This window comes from Siphateles boraxobius, unplaced genomic scaffold (assembly GCF_051911475.1).
Source record: "Siphateles boraxobius isolate OS27281-9 unplaced genomic scaffold, OSU_SipBor_1 103, whole genome shotgun sequence".
Lineage (NCBI taxonomy): Eukaryota > Metazoa > Chordata > Actinopteri > Cypriniformes > Leuciscidae > Siphateles > Siphateles boraxobius.
This window is the reverse complement of record NW_027508704.1, coordinates 355,001-374,327: the sequence shown is the minus strand read 5'-3', so window position 1 is coordinate 374,327 and position 19,327 is coordinate 355,001. Positions and strand designations below refer to the sequence as shown.

At 41.7% G+C, this 19,327-nt stretch overlaps 1 protein-coding gene across 6 annotated transcripts in view; it reads right to left on the bottom strand.

Moving 5' to 3' along the window:
• myocd (myocardin) overlaps positions 1-19,327 on the bottom strand; it is a 62,706-nt gene that overhangs the window by 18,269 nt on the left and 25,110 nt on the right. For 5 of the 6 annotated variants that reach the window (XM_077245702.1, XM_077245703.1, XM_077245722.1 and 2 more), the window contains exons 5-10: positions 15,282-15,434; positions 11,707-11,834; positions 9,040-9,135; positions 8,683-8,942; positions 4,987-5,158; positions 3,994-4,704 (exon numbers count right to left, since the gene is read on the bottom strand). In XM_077245702.1, coding sequence (XP_077101817.1) covers positions 3,994-4,704; positions 4,987-5,158; positions 8,683-8,942; positions 9,040-9,135; positions 11,707-11,834; positions 15,282-15,434 — 1,520 coding nt within the window. The remainder of the gene's footprint in view (positions 1-3,993; positions 4,705-4,986; positions 5,159-8,682; positions 8,943-9,039; positions 9,136-11,706; positions 11,835-15,281; positions 15,435-19,327) is intronic. The other variant, XM_077245737.1, reaches the window with a different exon arrangement.

Below are 19,327 nucleotides of genomic sequence, written 5' to 3'. Positions count from 1 at the left end.
ATGGACAGATGCACTTTTATGATGGACAGATGCACTATTATGATGGATAGATGCACTTTTATGATGGACAGATGCACTTTTATGATGGATAGATGCACTTTATGATGGATAGATGCACTTTATGATGGATAGATGCACTTTTATGATGGATAGATGCACTTTTATGATGGATAGATGCACTTTTATCATGGATAGATGCACTTTTATGATGGACAGATGCACTTTTATGATGGATAGATGCACTTTTATGATGGACAGATGCACTTTTATGATGGACAGATGCACTTTTATGATGGACAGATGCACTTTTATGATGGATAGATGCACTTTTATGATGGATAGATGCACTTTTATGATGGATAGATGCACTTTTATCATGGATAGATGCACTTTTATGATGGACAGATGCACTTTTATGATGGATAGATGCACTTTTATGATGGACAGATGCACTTTTATGATGGACAGATGCACTTTTATGATGGACAGATGCACTTTTATGATGGATAGATGCACTTTTATGATGGATAGATGCACTTTTATGATGGACAGATGCACTTTTATGATAGATAGATGCACTTTTATAATGGATAGATGCACTTTTATGATAGATAGATGCACTTTTATGATGGACAGATTCACTTTTATGATGGATAGATGCACTTTTATGATGGATAGATGCACTTTTATGATGGATAGATGCACTTTTATGATAGATAGATGCACTTTTATCATGGATAGATGCACTTTTATCATGGATAGATGCACTTTTATCATGGATGGATGCACTTTTATGATGGATAAATGCACTTTTATCATGGATAGATGCAGTTTTATCATGGATGGATGCACTTTTATGATAGATAGATGCACTTTTATCATGGATAGATGCACTTTTATGATAGATAGATGCACTTTTATCATGGATAGATGCACTTTTATGATGGATAGATGCACTTTTATGATAGATAGATGCACTTTTATCATGGATAGATGCACTTTTATGATAGATAGATGCACTTTTATCATGGATAGATGCACTTTTATGATGGATAGATGCACTTTTATCATGGATAGATGCACTTTTATGATGGATAAATGCACTTTTATCATGGATAGATGCACTTTTATGATGGATAGATGCACTTTTATCATGGATAGATGCACTTTTATCATGGATAGATGCACTTTGATGGACTTTTAACAGAAACCGGTCATTCACTGTCATTATAAAGCTTGGAAGAGCCAGGATTTGTTTTTTTTTATATAACTCTGATTGTATTCGTCTGGAAGAAGAATGTCATAAACACCAAGGGCGGCTGCTGGTCTTTCAAAGAGGGGAGGCTCATTTTTTGGGGAAAAAAATACTAAGTAATAGTGGTTACTATCCTTTTACTACACCTATAACCATACAACTAAGGTTACTGTGGTAAAAGCATGGTAAGTGTTCTGGTTACAGTGCATTTACAACAAATGACACATTAAAACTACCAATATTGTGGTAAAAGCATAGTAAGTTTTATGATTACTGTCCTTTTATACATATACATGAGTGATTTTAAATAAATAAATACATATTTTTTCAAGCTAAATATTTTGTACAAATATATATATTTAACATTAACACCCATTAAATGCGTGTGTATTTCAGCTGTGGTGTGTAACAGTCACTCCTACTAGCCACTTTAAAGGGTTAAATGTTATATATAATATATGCATTTTTCAATTGTAGTCTTTTAAAAAGGCATCTGAAGAAAAAGTGCATCTATCACACTAAAGAGATAGAGAAAAGAGCTCAGCAGAGACTCGTTTTCCTGCGAATCCTAAGAAGCACTGGGCTCCCACAGACACTCCTGTCAAACTTGTATAGGTGCACAATAGAGAGTGTGCTGGCATACAGCTGCACAGTGTGGTTCTCCAGCTGCCCTACTGAGGAGAAAAAAGACCTGCAGCGCGTAATTATAACTGCCCAGAGAATAATCAGTGCACCTCTTCCAAGCTTGGAGGACATCTATCTGAGTAGGCTGCAGAGAAGAGCAGCAAGCATCAGGGCGGATCCTACACACCCTGGCCATACTTTGTTCGACACCCTACTCTCAGGCAGGCGTAGGCTCATGAGGGCGCGGACAAACCGCATGAGAAATAGCTTTTTTCCAAGGGCCATAAATTAGCTGCTGAAAGGCTGGAAGAAGTTGGAAGACTAATCAAAATTGGACACGAATCATACGGTGTTATTAATATAATGTTTTTTTTCTTATTCTTGTTTTACATTTAAAAAAAAAAAAAAATTGTATTACATATATATATATATTAACTGTTGTTGACAGTGTCACTTTTATCCTATAGGCTGCTAAGTGAGTGATTGATGTCATCTTAAAGGGATAGTTCACCCAAAAATGAAAATTCTGTCTGTATTTACTCACCCTCATGTTGAACACGAATGAAGATATTTTTGATGAAATCTGAGAGCTGGATCACTCCTCCATACTAGTCCATAGGCTTCTTGAGGGATTGAACTTGCCGGCCTCGAAAAGTCATTAAAGACATCGTTAAAATAGTCCAAGTGACTACAGTGGCTCAATATTACGTTTATCAAACGACGAGAATACTTGCAAAAAAACAAAAATAACGACTTTATTTCAACTATTCATTTCCTTCTCTGTGAGCCTTGAGTCAGGTTACTAGTTTAACAGCGTATGATCTGTTGTTGTACGTCACACGCATCACACACATGACCAGCGTCGGCCAAAAGTGAGCCTACGTGTGACGTAGCTCTACGCTATTACACTAGTTTAACTGACTCGGGGCCCACAGAGAAGGAAATGAATAGTTGAAATAAAGTCGTTATTTATGTTTGTTTTTGCGCACAAAAAGTATTCTCGTCGCTTGATAAACTTAATGTTGAGCCACTGTAGTCATTTTTAACGATGTCTTTTATAACTTTTCGAGGCCGGCAAGTTTAAATCCCTCAAGAAGCCTATGGACTAGTATGGAGGAGTGATCCAGCTCTCAGATTTCATCAAAAATATCTTAATTCGTCTTCCGAAGATGAACGAAGGTCTTACGGGGTTGGAACAACATGAGGGAGAGTAAATAATGACAGAATTTTCATTTTTGGATGAACTACCCCTTAATTTCGTTGTGTAGAGATATGCAATTACAATAAACAAACTACTACTACTACTTTAGTACTACTGCTTTTTTGTTAAACTGAAACAAGGAATTTTGTGTATAATTGTGTGAAATGTATGATGAAAATTGACTAGCAATTTCGGCAAGTAAATACCAAGAAATAGGTTACAGCAGTTTGTCTTTCGACTATACTTTCAAAATCCGCGATGGGACTGACTGAGCTCGAACAGCTTCCGCGTGCGCGTCAGCGACTGTTTATTGAACAAAATCGCTGTCAATCAAAAGGGGATGCAGTCCTCCAATCATCACGCAGAAGCCCGGAGTCCAGGCCAGCCCACTCCTCTATTCACCCCAGAAGCTGACTGTCTGTGGGCGGGACATAATCACAGCATTTATCCAATGACCGTCTAGTTTCGAAGCACTGAAAAAAACTGTTCAAAGCAGCCCCATTGAAGTCAATGGACGCTCGGCTTCAACAGGGAAATGCGGTGTGATGCAACGGGAATGAATGAGAAGGAAATCGACTCAGCCGACCTGCTATATGTAGCTGATTCTGAACGAACTTCTCTTCGAGATTAACGTGTTGTAACGCATTTTTAGTCAAAAAATGTTAACACAATAGTACATATTTGACCTTTAATTTTTTGACATTATAGGGGAAGCCGAGCTTCCCTTGCCGTCTTAAAGAAATCCCCACCGATATATACCTAGGATGATGTGAGGGAGAGTAAATCATGGGGTAATTTTTATTTTTGGGTGAACTACCCCTTTAATGAACAGATGAGTGTGAGATGGATCGTGATCGTGACGCACCTGCATGTTTAATGTATTTCTGAATAAATGATCGTGCTTGTGACGCACCTGCATGTTGCGAGCGGGTCTGTGCGAGTCTCTCAGCAGGAACGGTTGGACAGGCGACTCAGGCTGAGGACTGGAGGAGGGTTTAGTAATGGGAGACTCCTGAGGAGAACACTGAGGACTCATGAAGGCGGAGAGACTCGGGTCGCAGTGACCCACACACACTCCCGTCCCCTGCTCGGAGGACAGCGGGCAGCTGGAGGACACGTGCTCCTGCTTGACCGACACGCCGTAGCCCTGCTGAACCTGAACCGGAGGCTCCATGATCACGGGACACTCGCGGCTCCTCTTGTGGAGCTCAAAGCGCAGCTCCTCCACCTGCCTCTGCTCCTGCTGGAGCTTCCACCGCAGCTCCTCGATCACCTTCTGCTTCTCTACCAGCATCTTGTCCTTCTCCGCGTCCAGGCCGAGGTGTGGAGACGACAGCGTGCCGTCGCTGAAGCTGTCGGGCAGCAAGAGGTCCGAGGAGGCCGGGGAGATGGGGGGCGAGGAGCCGCTGCTGCAGAACGGGTAGAAGCCGGGCCCGTGGGACGCCGGGGACTGATAGGAGGATCCGCTGGGAGTCACGGGGAACGGGCCGGTGCTGACGTCCCCGGAGCCCGATGGAGAAGCACAGCTGGAGTCTTTAAAGGGACGCAGGCGCTCAATGAGAGACGTTTTGGTGCCGGAGACGGGGAGGCCTCGTATGCGCAGTTGCTGTCTCAGTTCGGAAACCTGAGGACACAGAAGACAAGAGTTCCAGGCTTTATAAGAAGCGCTTTTTTGATTTAAAGGGCAAATATCATGATTTTTCCCTGTTTAAGTGCTATAATCGGGACCCCTGTGCACCTACCAACCCAGAAAACGTGAAAAGTGACTTTGTTTTGGTTTCTCTTTACCAAGTTTCGTACCATTACCATGAAGAAAAATTGTCTAAACAAAACAAAGTAACATTTTTCTATCAAAAATGAGCGAAGAGCACCAGAGGGCGTATAAGCTTTGGGTCATCATCAGTACCTTCAGGTCATCCAGGTTGTTGGGCAGCGGCGCGGGACTGATGGAGTTGATAGAGTTGATGGAGTTGATGGAGTTGATGGAGGACGGACTGCAGTAGTTGCTCTTCACTGGAGACGATGAGCTGCTGCTACTGCCTGCTGAAGCACATGAGGCCTGCTGCTCACCGGACGACCTGATACACACACACACACACACACACACACACACACACACACACACACACACACACACACACACACACACACACACACACACACACACACAGTGAGAATGCTGGAAACAACTCTTGTCAGTAAAAAAAACACCAGTTTTCACTGAAAAGCACCTATAAATATGTTATAATAAATGGCCTCAAAGGAGAACTCCGGTCAATTTTAACATTGAGCTCATTTTTTTGTAAATTTGGAGTGCTGTCAGTACAGAGAACAACGACAAAAATCGGTGTTGCCTTCACAGTGTTATCCTCTTTTTAAATTTTGCACCCTGTTGACTTAAAATGGGGCAAGTTTTAAACCTGCTTTTAGCTTCTTAACATCCTTGATGTGTCATTACAAGTACACAGCCATGTGAGTGATTTTATTCAAAAGGTACACGGTGAATCTGACTGCAGTAGATGTGAAAGATATGAATAAAAGTGATGTTAATTCAGCCAGCTCACATACCTGTATTTACTTCCTGATTTCGGTCGAAGTCCACAGTAGTAGATTGTCGAGAGCGCACACGCGATCATTGGTTACTAAGCAATGGTAATTTACCAATGATCGCGCGCAAGCACTCGACAATCGACTACTGTGGACTTCGACGGAAATCAGGAAGTAAATACAGGTATGTGAGCTGGCTGAATTAACATCACTTTTATTCATATCTTTCACATCTACTGCAGTCAGATTCACCGTGTTCACTCTAAATAAAATCACTCACATGGCTGTAAATGTATGTTCAAATATAATTTATCCCTGTAATCAAAGCTGATTCAGCATCATTACTCCAGTTTTCAGTGTCACATGATTCTTCAGAAATCATAATATGATGATTTGCTGCTTTTATGATTATTATTAATGTTGAAAACATCTCGGTTACACATGTAACCCTCACTCCCTGAAGGAGGATGTAATTAGGATCACTTCAGAGAGCCCTATCGTCTTCGAGTATCTACAGAACAAGCCAATACACATTGGTGTGCGAGATTTGCATTAGGACGATTAGGTCGTGCTAATTATGTGCGGCGATAGCGGCACCATACACTTTAAGGGTGGAGGGAGACAGCCTTCGCTAAAACCCTTTTTGTAGGAAGGAAAGCACAACTCTGACCGAGCAAGTTCGGGGGTTCTCCTGGTGAGAAGAACACCACTCAATGAACAGGTTTCACTTAAATGCATAGAGGCGCCTCATAGAGGGGTCTAGCGGAATTAATGGGGCCAACTACAGCCTGGGGTAGATCACCTAGAACCTCCCCGTCCCATCCAGGGAGCAGATATGGAGTTTCCAGAGGTCTGGACACAGGTGCTATAGGATACTCCGATTCATAGAGCAGGTCCTTCCTCAGAGGAATGGGCCAAGGAGGGGCTGTCGCGCGGAGCACTAGTTCCGGGAAACAGGTCTGGATGGGCCAATATGGCGTAACGAGCAAGACCTGCTCCTCGTCCTCTTTGACCTTGCACAGGGTCTGTGCAAGAAGGCTCACTGGAGGAAACGCATATTAGCGTAGGCCCCGGGGCCAGCTGTGTGCCAGTGCATCTGTGCCGAAGGTGTTCCGTCTGTCAGGGAGAAGAACAACTGGCAATGTGATGTGTCCGGGGGAGGCAAACAGATCTACCTGTGCAGCCCCGAAGTGCCTCCAAATCAGCTGGACCACCTGGGGATGGAGTCGTCACTCTCCCGGAAGCGTAAGCTGTCATGTGAATCTTCATGTGAAGAATGTGAATGGCACGAAGCGACCTCAGATGCTTCTGACTCCAGAGGAGGACATGGCGGGCGAGTTGTGACATGCAGCGGGAGCGTAGACCAGAACACAGCTACTGCTGCTCGCTAATGATAGAAAAGGTGCCTGAGGGTGACAAGGCATAGCGTCGTACACCACCAAGCGCATCCTCTTGGGACCCAGAGGTTTCAGAAATTGCTCTTTCAATTAAGTTTTGGCAGAACAAAAAGTGAAAATTATATTTCACATACTCCTTAACCGCTCCACCATCGAGGGTGGTGAGGAGGGAGGAGCCACTAGGACGGCTTTAGGCAGAATGAGGTAACTTCCACGTCCTAGTGAGCTCCTCATGCACCTCTGGGAACTAAGATGCTGGGGCAGGATGCTGAGAAACCAATCGTAGGGGTTCCACACCAGCCCAAACTTTTCGGCAAAAGAAAAGAAAGCATAACCGCCCATTCTGGGTCTGTCTCGGGAAACGCTATACCTCCCGGAGGGAGGCAACGCAGCCGAGTCTTCATCCCCAGAGGACTGAAGCTCCCCCTCCGATACTGCGACTGACATCTGATTGTCAGCTGGAGCCCCAAAGGAAACGTCTGGTCATCCGTGTGAAGGACAAGTGCGCTCCTTCGAAGGCTCCAATGGCCGCTAAGTCTGAGAGCCTTGAGGGCCCCAAGGAGAATGACTCGGCGGGGAAGCCCTCACGGTAATCCTCAGATCACCCTGGCTAAGCGCCAAAGTAGCCTTCAGCATGCTGAATACCCAAACATGAGAGGCAATTAATGTGGCCGTGAGCTGGCTCCAGGGAGCGACCACACCCAGAAACGCACAGGCGGAATGACATCCTGAAAAGGACGCAGAGTCACCCCTGTGTTTTGCTCTTTTGTGAAGAAAAAAACTCTTTTAGATCTCTCAATGGTGCTGAGGCACCCAGAGAATGGCCGCAGTGCACAGCAGAGATAGTGCAAGCTGCTGTACACTCTCAGGGAAATGCCCACCGAACCAACACAGAAATTTGTAATGCTTTGAAAACAGCAGTTGTTGAGCTATTTGGTCAGCTCGCAGCCACTCGCTGCTCGGGCCGTCACACCAACACTACACAGATGAGAGAGAGAGAGATTCCCGGCCGCAAAATTTTTGTCTAAAAAACAAACAGGAAGCTCGCCTCCGAAATGAAAACAAAAGATGCGTGCATCCGCTTCCGTATTTATACCCGCGCTGTCGGGCGGGGCGCGAGATGCAAATCTCGCACACCAATGTGCATTGGCTTGTTCTGTAGATACTCGAAGATAATGGGGCTCCCTGAAGTGACGTTGATCGTGACCGACTGAAAGGGACAGTTGTGCTGCTTCAGATTTCTGTGGAAACAGTGTTACATTACACTTTAAACGTTTGGCATCAGGAAAAAAAAATTGTGAAAGAAATGAATACTTCTATTCATCAAGGATGTTACAAAAAGTTATAATGTTACAAAAGATTCTATTTCAAATAAATGCTGTTCTTTCGAACTGCCAATTCATCCAAAATGTGATACAACATTCTTTGATGAATAGAAAGAACAATAGAACAGCATTTATTTGAATTAGAATCTTTTGTAACATTATAAATGTCTTTACTGTCACTTTTGATTAATTGAATGCAAAAAATAAATAAATCCTACAGAACCCAATCTGTTGAACATCACTTTATAGGACACAATGATTCGAGTGTGTACATGTAGTTTATCCGGTGATATTTGTGCTTCTGACAGCTATCTGAATGATGTTTGGACTCACTTGTGCTGGTTGATCTGGTAGCTGAAGCTGGTCTGCGAGTGTGTCTGTGAGTGTGTGTGTTTCTGCTGGCTGAGGATCTGCAGTTGTAGGAAGAGCTGCTGTTGTTGAAGCAGACGAGCGTACGCTGAGTCCATCTGAGCCGGAGGAGAACGCTCGGCCTTCTGGTCCGGTGGGATGTACTGGTGGTACTTCAGCTTCTTCACTTTGGGCTTGATGTCTTTGGGTTTCTTGTGGCGGTTCTTCTCAGACACTTTGGACTGCTTTGCACAGGAAAAGAACAGAGGATTCGAGGAACTTCATGTAATGAGAAGATATCAGATTTACAGTGAGCTTATTATTTGAGGAGTTCAGTTGTACCTTGACCATGGCTTGAACTGGGATCGGTGTTGTTCCCTGGCCGTCGCTCATGTTCTCCTCTGGGGTTTGAGCGCTGTCATCTTTACTCTGAGGGCCCTTAATAATACATTATTATACCGTTAAATGATGATTAAACAAAACCCTGTCATCCAGCATCTCCTCCCTTCCTCATTCATTCGCATCCTTTTCACCAAATATGTTTTAGGTGGACATGTCGTTATGTGTTGCGTAGTGACGTGTGTGTTCAAGTAAGCCAGATATGAGCAGATTCTGCGCAATACGCTGTATTTAATATATCATGATGATCAGTATTTGCGCTAAATCGCGCAGATTTGGCTACACAAACTTCCCAGCAAAGTGAGTAAACATAGTAACACACCAAATTGGCACATGATTTGACAGCGTTACCCGCCATAGGCTGATTTTTACCCGCATTTGGCGGGTTGGCCGGTGTTAATTTCAACCCAGATCAGATGACAGAAGGACTACATGAATTTTAAAGACTAATCAAATATAAATCAGTAGTCTTAAAGGGTTAAACAAATATAAATAATGTCTTCTGTTAAACATTTCTGCAAAGGTCAAACATTGGAGTTTCCATAAGTTGGTATGCAGGTGACATTGTTTATAAGATTTATGTATATTTCCCAAGTACTTTGCATTTAATAAATGCCACACATGAGGTGATTATTATTAAACATGTACATAATTTACAGCTTTCACAAGCCACAACGTTAAAGTAAATATTCCGCACACGCTTTTACTCAGTGTGTTTGTAGCAACAGGTCATGATGATGTGATGCCAGGCACATACTGCGGGTCGTTGATTATCACCAGAGAACGGGCAATCATTCAAACATTCACAAAACACTGCGTCAGAAACACACTGATCTCAGGCCCAGAGTCAAAGAGCTGTCAGACGGATCCTGAGCAGAACCTGCAGTTCCCTGAGCCACCACAGGTGGCAGGAGATCTGAACTTCTACATTTAAATGGGATTATGATCTCACTTTTCTAACTTTAGTTAGTGTGTAAAGTAGCTGTTTAAGCATAAACAACATCTGCAAAGTTACAATGCTCAAAGCAAAGGGAGATATTTTCTTTTAAAGAAATTGCTTTTTAAGGACTACAACAAACGGCTGATGGGACTACACAACATTACTCCCGGGTTAGTGACATCACTAACCCTAAAATTTACATAAAACCCGCCCCCAGTAATGCAATTTATAGATTATCATGACAGAATATGCTAATCAATGACGTAGAAGATAGTTAACTCCACATCAGCTGCATAAATTCATCAACTAACCATTCAGAAATGTCCTGTTGCTTCTACATGTTGTCACTTCTTCTTGACTCTCTCTATCATTGTCTGACTCCGGTTTGAACATAAAAGGTTAAAAGTTTTTGAAATTCAGTGCACGTTTGTGTGAGGTAATTGAAGGACACAAGCTCTTGAAGCTCCGCCCCCTGTGCTGGGAGCAGCAGCTCATTTGCATTTAAAGGGACACACAAAAACTGTCCGTTTTTGCTCACTCTCAAAAAGCGACAATTTTAACATGCTATATAAAAATATCTGTGGGATATTTTGAGCTAAAGCTTCACACACACATCAGAGACTAATTTTACGTCTTGTGAAAAGGGCATTATAGCACCCTTTTACTGGACCACTTGCACTGAGCTTCGTGACACACTTCCGTTTTGAAATAGTAGATCTCACTTATTTCTGTTTACTGTGTACAGAATTGTCCAAACTTATCGGAACATGAAGTTTTAATCACTGTTCACGGAAATGTAATAAGTAGAAAGCGGAAGTAGTTGGGCAGGAAGTCCATTAATCAGACTCACGTGTTCGGAGCTGGTGTGTGTAAGCAGTGTAAGTGACTCACGTGTTCAGTGCTGGTGTGTGTAAGCAGTGTAAGTGACTCAGGTGTTCAGTGCTGGTGTTTGTAAGCAGTGTAAGTGACTCAGGTGTTCAGTGCTGGTGTTTGTAAGCAGTGTAAGTGACTCAGGTGTTCACTGCTGGTGTGTGTAAGCGGTGTAAGTGACTCAGGTGTTCAGAGCTGGTGTGTGTAAGCAGTGTAAGTGACTCAGGTGTTCAGTGCTGGTGTGTGTAAGCAGTGTAGGTGACTCAGGTGTCCAGTGCTGGTGTGTGTAAGCAGTGTAGGTGACTCAGGTGTCCAGTGCTGGTGTGTGTAAGCAGTGTAAGTGACTCAGGTGTTCAGTGCTGGTGTGTGTAAGCAGTGTAGGTGACTCAGGTGTCCAGTGCTGGTGTGTGTAAGCAGTGTAGGTGACTCAGGTGTCCAGTGCTGGTGTGTGTAAGCAGTGTAGGTGACTCAGGTGTCCAGTGCTGGTGTGTGTAAGCAGTGTAAGTGACTCAGGTGTTCAGAGCTGGTGTGTGTAAGCAGTGTAGGTGACTCAGGTGTTCAGAGCTGGTGTGTGTAAGCAGTGTAGGTGACTCAGGTGTCCAGTGCTGGTGTGTGTAAGCAGTGTAAGTGACTCAGGTGTTCAGAGCTGGTGTGTGTAAGCAGTGTAAGTGACTCAGGTGTTCAGTGCTGGTGTGTGTAAGCAGTGTAAGTGACTCAGGTGTTCAGTGCTGGTGTGTGTAAGCAGTGTAAGTGACTCAGGTGTTCAGTGCTGGTGTGTGTAAGCAGTGTAAGTGACTCACGTGTTCAGCGCTGGTGTGTGTTGGCGAGGTCTTGTTCTCTGAGAGTGACTCTGGAGAAAGGCTCTCGCAGCTGCTCTCCTCCTCAAACACATACGAGTCCTCGGGCCTCGGGAGCTTCCCATGGGAACCTGAGAGAAGAGGGACAGTGAGATACTGGACTCACAAACACAAACACACACACACACACACACACACACACACAGGTTCAGGAGACACTGGGGGATGAGAGGGACAGTGAGATACGACACACACACACACACACACACAATCTCACGAGGTAACACATCAATCCGAGAAGACTAACAGAGCAGAGATGCGAGAGTGTGTGTGTGTGTGTGTGGTTGTGTGTGTGGTTGTGTGTGTGTGTGTGGTTGTGTGTGTGTGTGTGAGTGTGTGAGTGTGTGTGTGTGTGTGTGTGTGTGTGTGTGTGTGTGTGTGTGTGTGTGTGTGTGTGTGTGTGTGTGTGTGTGTGTTGGGTAGGGTTAGTGTAAGAGGATAGAATATACAGTTTGTACAGTATAAAATCATTACGCCTATGGAATGTCCTCACAACTATAGCAAAACAAATCTGTGTGTGTATGGAAAAAAACATTCATTACTTGCAATAAAATGAGCCTTAACTGAAATAAAATATTCATAAAAAACATAAACAAAGAAATCTTTCTTTAAATTATTTTTATCTTCTAAACGACTAAAGAAATTATTAAAAAACGTATAGACATGTTTTAACAAGAAAAACTAAATTAAAATTAAATCTGGAAATTTAAAAATAATGAATAATTCACAATATTAATGGAAAGTATAATGGTGTCTCAATGATGGTAAAATAACACTGGTTCAAAATGAACGTTTTGGAACATTATGAAAACGTTCTTCTGACATATTTCTGTCAGCTGTGTAAAAGGTGAACTTAACAATAACAATAACACTGGTTCAAAAGTAAAATTTATGTGAACATTATCAACACGTTCTTCTGCATATTTCTGTCAGAGATGTGAGAGATTATGATTCCTCAGAATCCTCTGAACAAACACACTTGATGTCGCAGTCTGTGTTTACTATGCGCTCGGACCGTGTGTGTTCTCCCTCAGATCACATGTTTCAGACACACTGATGTAAACACTCGCATGTTCCCCGGAGCGGTGTGTACACGCAGTGTATGAGGTCGAGCCGGCGGTTTATATGCACTCTGCTGGAGGAGGAGTGTGTTTTATTGAGACAAACAGCAGCTGTATTTAGATCCACGCTTTCACTGGAGATCAAATGAACGTTTTTCTGTTTCTGTGTTTGACTCGCTGTGATTTATGAGTCTCCATCCAAACCTCCAACAACGGTGTTTCATCAGACGCTGAACACACACTTTAGATTAAAACTGCCTTTATATTCAGTCAAACCAGAATATATTCAGACACCTTCAACATTTCTCACATTTTCACAGTTTATTCGCTATAGTTTATAAATTGGTAATTAAAATCTGACAAGAACTCAGTTGATATTTCACTGGTTTTGTCCGTCCTTCTGTTAGACTCTCACGCATGAATTATGTTGAATATCTGTCAGCTGTTAAATTTAACTACACAATTAGATAATACCAGTTTAGCTCAACCAATCACCAAGCAATGCTTCATGTTGTTCAGTCTGTGCTGTAAAAAGCTGCATTAGTTATTAAAGAAAAAACACTTCAGCAAAACATGATCAGCTCAAAGTGTCCGAATCATTTTGGTCCCAAATTTGTATAAATGTTACTGGTATTCACTGTATGAAGAATATTTGGGTATAATATGTCACAGTTTACTTTATTTTGCTCTACTCACTTACATAAATGAACTATAGTGTCCTGCACACACTAGTAAAAAATATAAAAAATGATATCTGGTGTCTGAATAATGTTTGGTTTGACTGTTGCTGAAGACTGCTCTAGCTGTGTTTCCATCCAAAGTTGAGAATTTAACTTAGAATAGTGCATAAAACATGTTCAAGAAAACAAAACCGTCACAAAATATCTGTAATAAACTGAGTTTCTGCAATCTGTCTCTTTTCCCTCCATCATAAGCGAGTGTGTCGAGTGTCAGACGAAACACAATAAACGCTGTCATGTTCTCTTGCGGTTTCGGAAGCTGGTGTTCGAGAACACACTCGTGTGTGTGAGACGCTTCTGGAGGGAATTAAACACAATCATTCTGATCACACACTTCCACTCCGGCGTTTCAGAAACACCAAACCAACATTAGAGATGCTGCGACGCCATTGGTCCGCTTGGTTACTCCAGTTATCCAATCACAGCCTCCGCTGAGGGTTTTGTTGCACATCAAAGGATTTATTCAGTAAACGTGTTTCCATCATAGTTTATATGCATCTTCTAATCGGATAAAACAATTATCCGCCTCAATTGAGCATATGCAATTGCATATGTTTTTATGTGCATTTTTAGAATTTATGCACATTTTGGCATTTCAATCCAGTGTTTTTTTATGTGATATATTTTATGTGATTTATGTGATAAGGTGGATGGAAACACAGCTGGTGGGGAAAGAGTTAAAAACGTTGAGGTCAACAAAGTAACATAATTTGGACACTTTTTACACTGAATTGACTGAAAAAAGACAATAATAATAATTATTATTATTTTACTAATAGTATTATTACTGATTGTATTTATACTCTTCTCCTCTATGTCTATAAATAAAATAATAATGGCATTGCACAGATGTGGCGTTTTCTTCACACACACTGAGATGATCTCATAGACCTCGTCACAAAATCACTAACCGTCCAACAGCAACAAGTGAAGGAAATAACTCACACACTAGTGTGTGTGTGTGTGTGTGTGTGTGTGTGTGTGTGTGTGTGTGAGTGTGTGTGTGTGCCCAGCAGAGAACCTGATTGAAAGCAGTCCCTGCACTTCACATGCTCGGATATCAGATCAGTTACACACACACACACACACACACACACACACACACACACACACACACACACACACACACACACACACACACACACACACACACACACACACACACACACACACACACACACACACACACACACACACACACAGACACACACACAATTATACTTTTTCATTAATATTGTGAATTCATCTTTATTTTTATATTTTCAGGAAACAAAGTTTTTGTTGTTAAAACATGTATAGTTTTTATAAATTGTTATTTATATTTAAGTTTTAGTTTGTTTAGAACATGAAACTAAATGAAAGAAAGAGAACTTGGTAACTAGCTAGAATAAAATAAGTTTATGAAATTTTTATTTTATTTCAGTCAACATTTATTTTATTTCAAGTAATGGAAATGTTTTTTTAATGGTTTTGGTTTTAGTTTTAGTTAACTATAATAAACCAGCTCTAGTAACGTTTAAAAACGTCAAAGAGAGAGTTTCTGTGCTAGTGTTTTGAGAATAATAACTTTGAACGAATGTTCTATTAATGTTTCCAGAAGAACGTTTGACCATAACTTTGCCAGAACATTCCCTGTCAGCTGAGAAGAGGCATTGTTTTTCAGGAGTTACTGAATCTTATAACTCTGGTTGAAACGATCTAATAACTCTAATAGTACCTGTGATGGCGGCTTGTTTAAGTGTGGAATGGACCGGGATGATGTTCTTCTCCACCAGCTCCAGTGGACCGGGTCTGAGAGAGATCTTCTCGTTCAGGTCTTCAGTGAACCTGGCTCTCTTCAGTGTGTTCTGAGAGTCTTCACCCACTGGATCTGTGTAATAAACACAAGCTCTTCACTCAAACACACACATGATACACAAGCTCTTCACTCAAACACACACATGATACACAAGTTCTTCACTCAAACACACACATGATACACAAGTTCTTCACTCAAACACACACATGATACACAAGTTCTTCACTCAAACACAAACATGATACACAAGCTCTTCACTCAAACACAAACATGATACACAAGCTCTTCACTCAAACACAAACATGATACACAAGCTCTTCACTCAAACACACACATGAAACACAAGCTCTTCACTCAAACACACACATGAAACACACACTTGAAATACAAGCCCTTCACTCAAACACACACATGAAACACAAGCTCTTCACTCAAACACACACATGAAACACACACTTGAAATACAAGCCCTTCACTCAAACACACACATGAAACAAACACTTGAAATACAAGCTCTTCACTCAAACAAACACACATGAAACACAAGCTCTTCACTCAAACACACACATGAAACACACACTTGAAATACAAGCCCTTCACTCAAACACACACATGAAACACAAGCTCTTCACTCAAACACACACATGAAACAAACACTTGAAATACAAGCTCTTCACTCAAACACACACTTGAAATACAAGCTCTTTACTCAAAGACACACTTGAAATACAAGCTCTTCACTCAAACACACACATGAAACACAAGCTCTTCACTCAAACACACACATGAAACACAAGCTCTTTACTCAAACACACACTTGAAATACAAGCTCTTTACTCAAAGACACACTTGAAATACAAGCTCTACTCAAACACACACATGAAACACGAGCTCTTCAATCAAACACACACATGAAACACGAGCTCTTTACTCAAACACACACATGAAACACGAGCTCTTCACTCAAACACACACATGAAACACGAGCTCTTCACTCAAACACACACATGAAACACGAGCTCTTCACTCAAACACACACATGAAACACGAGCTCTTCACTCAAACACACACATGAAACACGAGCTCTTCACTCAAACACACACATGAAACACGAGCTCTTCACTCAAACACACACATGAAACACGAGCTCTTCACTCAAACACACACGAAACACGAGCTCTTCACTCAAACACACACATGAAACACGAGCTCTTCACTCAAACACACACATGAAACACAAGCTCTTCACTCAAACACACACATGAAACACAAGTTCTTCACTCAAACACACACACACACACATGAAACACGAGCTCTTCACTCAAACACACACATGAAACACGAGCTCTTCACTCAAACACACACATGAAACACAAGCTCTTCACTCAAACACACACATGAAACACAAGCTCTTTACTCAAACACACACATGAAACACGAGCTCTTCACTCAAACACACACATGAAACACAAGCTCTTCACTCAAACACACACATGAAACACAAGCTCTTCACTCAAACACACACATGAAACACAAGCTCTTTACTCAAACACACACATGAAACACAAGCTCTTCACTCAAACACACACATGAAATACAAGCTCTTCACTCAAACACACACATGAAACACAAGCTCTTCACTCAAACACACACATGAAATATAAGCTCTACTCAAACACACACATGAAATACAAGCTCTTCACTCAAACACACACATGAAACACAAGCTCTTCACTCAAACACACACATGAAACACAAGCTCTTCACTCAAACACACACATGAAATACAAGCTCTACTCAAACACACACATGAAACACGAGCTCTTCACTCAAACACACACATGAAACACAAGCTCTTCACTCAAACACACACATGAAACACAAGCTCTTCACTCAAACACACACATGAAACACAAGCTCTTCACTCAAACACACACATGAAACACAAGCTCTTCACTCAAACACACACATGAAACACAAGCTCTACTCAAACACACACACGAAACACAACCTCTTAACTCAAACACACACATGAAACACAAGCTCTACTCAAACACACACATGAAAGACGAGCTCTTCACTCAAACACACACATGAAATACAAGCTCTTCACTCAAACACACACATGAAACACAAACTCTTCACTCAAACACACACATGAAACACGAGCTCTACTCAAACACACACACGATACACAAGCTCTTCACTCAAACACACACATGAAACACAAGCTCTACTCAAACACACACATGAAATACAAGCTCTTCACTCAAACACACACACACGAAACACAACCTCTTAACTCAAACACACACATGAAACACAAGCTCTACTCAAACACACACATGAAATACAAGATCTTCACTCAAACACAGACATGAAACACAAACTCTTCACTCAAACACACACATGAAACACGAGCTCTACTCAAACACACACACGATACACAAGCTCTACTCAAACACACACACGAAACACAACCTCTTAACTCAAACACACAAATGAAACACAAGCTCTACTCAAACACACACATGAAAGACAACCTCTTAACTCAAACACACACATGAAACACAAGTTCTTCACTCAAACACACACTTAAAATACAAGCTCTTCACTCAAACACACACATGAAACACAAACTCTACTCAAACACACACACATGAAACACAAGCTCTTCACTCAAACACACACATGAAACACAAGCTCTACTCAAACACACAAATGAAACACAAGCTCTTCACTCAAACACACACATGAAACACAAGCTCTTTACTCAAACACACACATGAAACAAGCTCTACTCAAACACAAACACCCACGATACACAAGCTCTTCACTCAAACACACACATGAAACACAAGCTCTTTACTCAAAAACACACATGAAAGACAAGCTCTTCACTCAAACACACAAATGAAACACAAGCTCTTCACTCAAACACACACATGAAACACAAGCTCTTTACTCAAACACACACATGAAACACAAGCTCTTCACTCAAACACACACACACGATACACAAGCTCTTCACTCAAACACACACATGAAACACGAGCTCTTCCCTCAAACACACACATGAAACACGAGCTCTTCACTCAAACACACACCTGAAACACAAGCTCTTCACTCAAACACACATTTGAAATACAAGCTCTTCACTCAAACACACACATGAAACACGAGCTCTTCACTCAAACACACACATGAAACACAAGCTCTTCACTCAAACACACACATGAAACACAAGCTCTTCACTCAAACACACATGAAACAAGCACTTCACTCAAAGACACACTTGAAACACAAACTCTTCACTCAAACACACAAATAAAACACGAGCTCTACTCAAACACACACACGATACACAAGCTCTACTCAAACACACACACGAAACACAGCCTCTTAACTCAAACACACACATGAAACACAAGCTCTTCACTCAAACAAACACACATGAAACACAAGCTCTTCACTCAAACACACACATGAAACACAAACTCTTCACTCAAACACACACATGAAACACAAGCTCTTCACTCAAACACACACATGAAACACAAGCTCTTCACTCAAACACACACATGAAACACAAACTCTTCACTCAAACACACACATGAAACACAAGCTCTTCACTCAAACACACATATGAAACACAAGCTCTTCACTCAAACACACACATGAAACACAAACTCTTCACTCAAACACACACATGAAACACAAGCTCTTCACTCAAACACACACATGAAACACAAGCTCTTCACTCAAACACACATGAAACAAGCACTTCACTCAAAGACACACTTGAAACACAAACTCTTCACTCAAACACACAAATAAAACACGAGCTCTACTCAAACACACACACGATACACAAGCTCTACTCAAACACACACACGAAACACAGCCTCTTAACTCAAACACACACATGAAACACAAGCTCTTCACTCAAACAAACACACATGAAA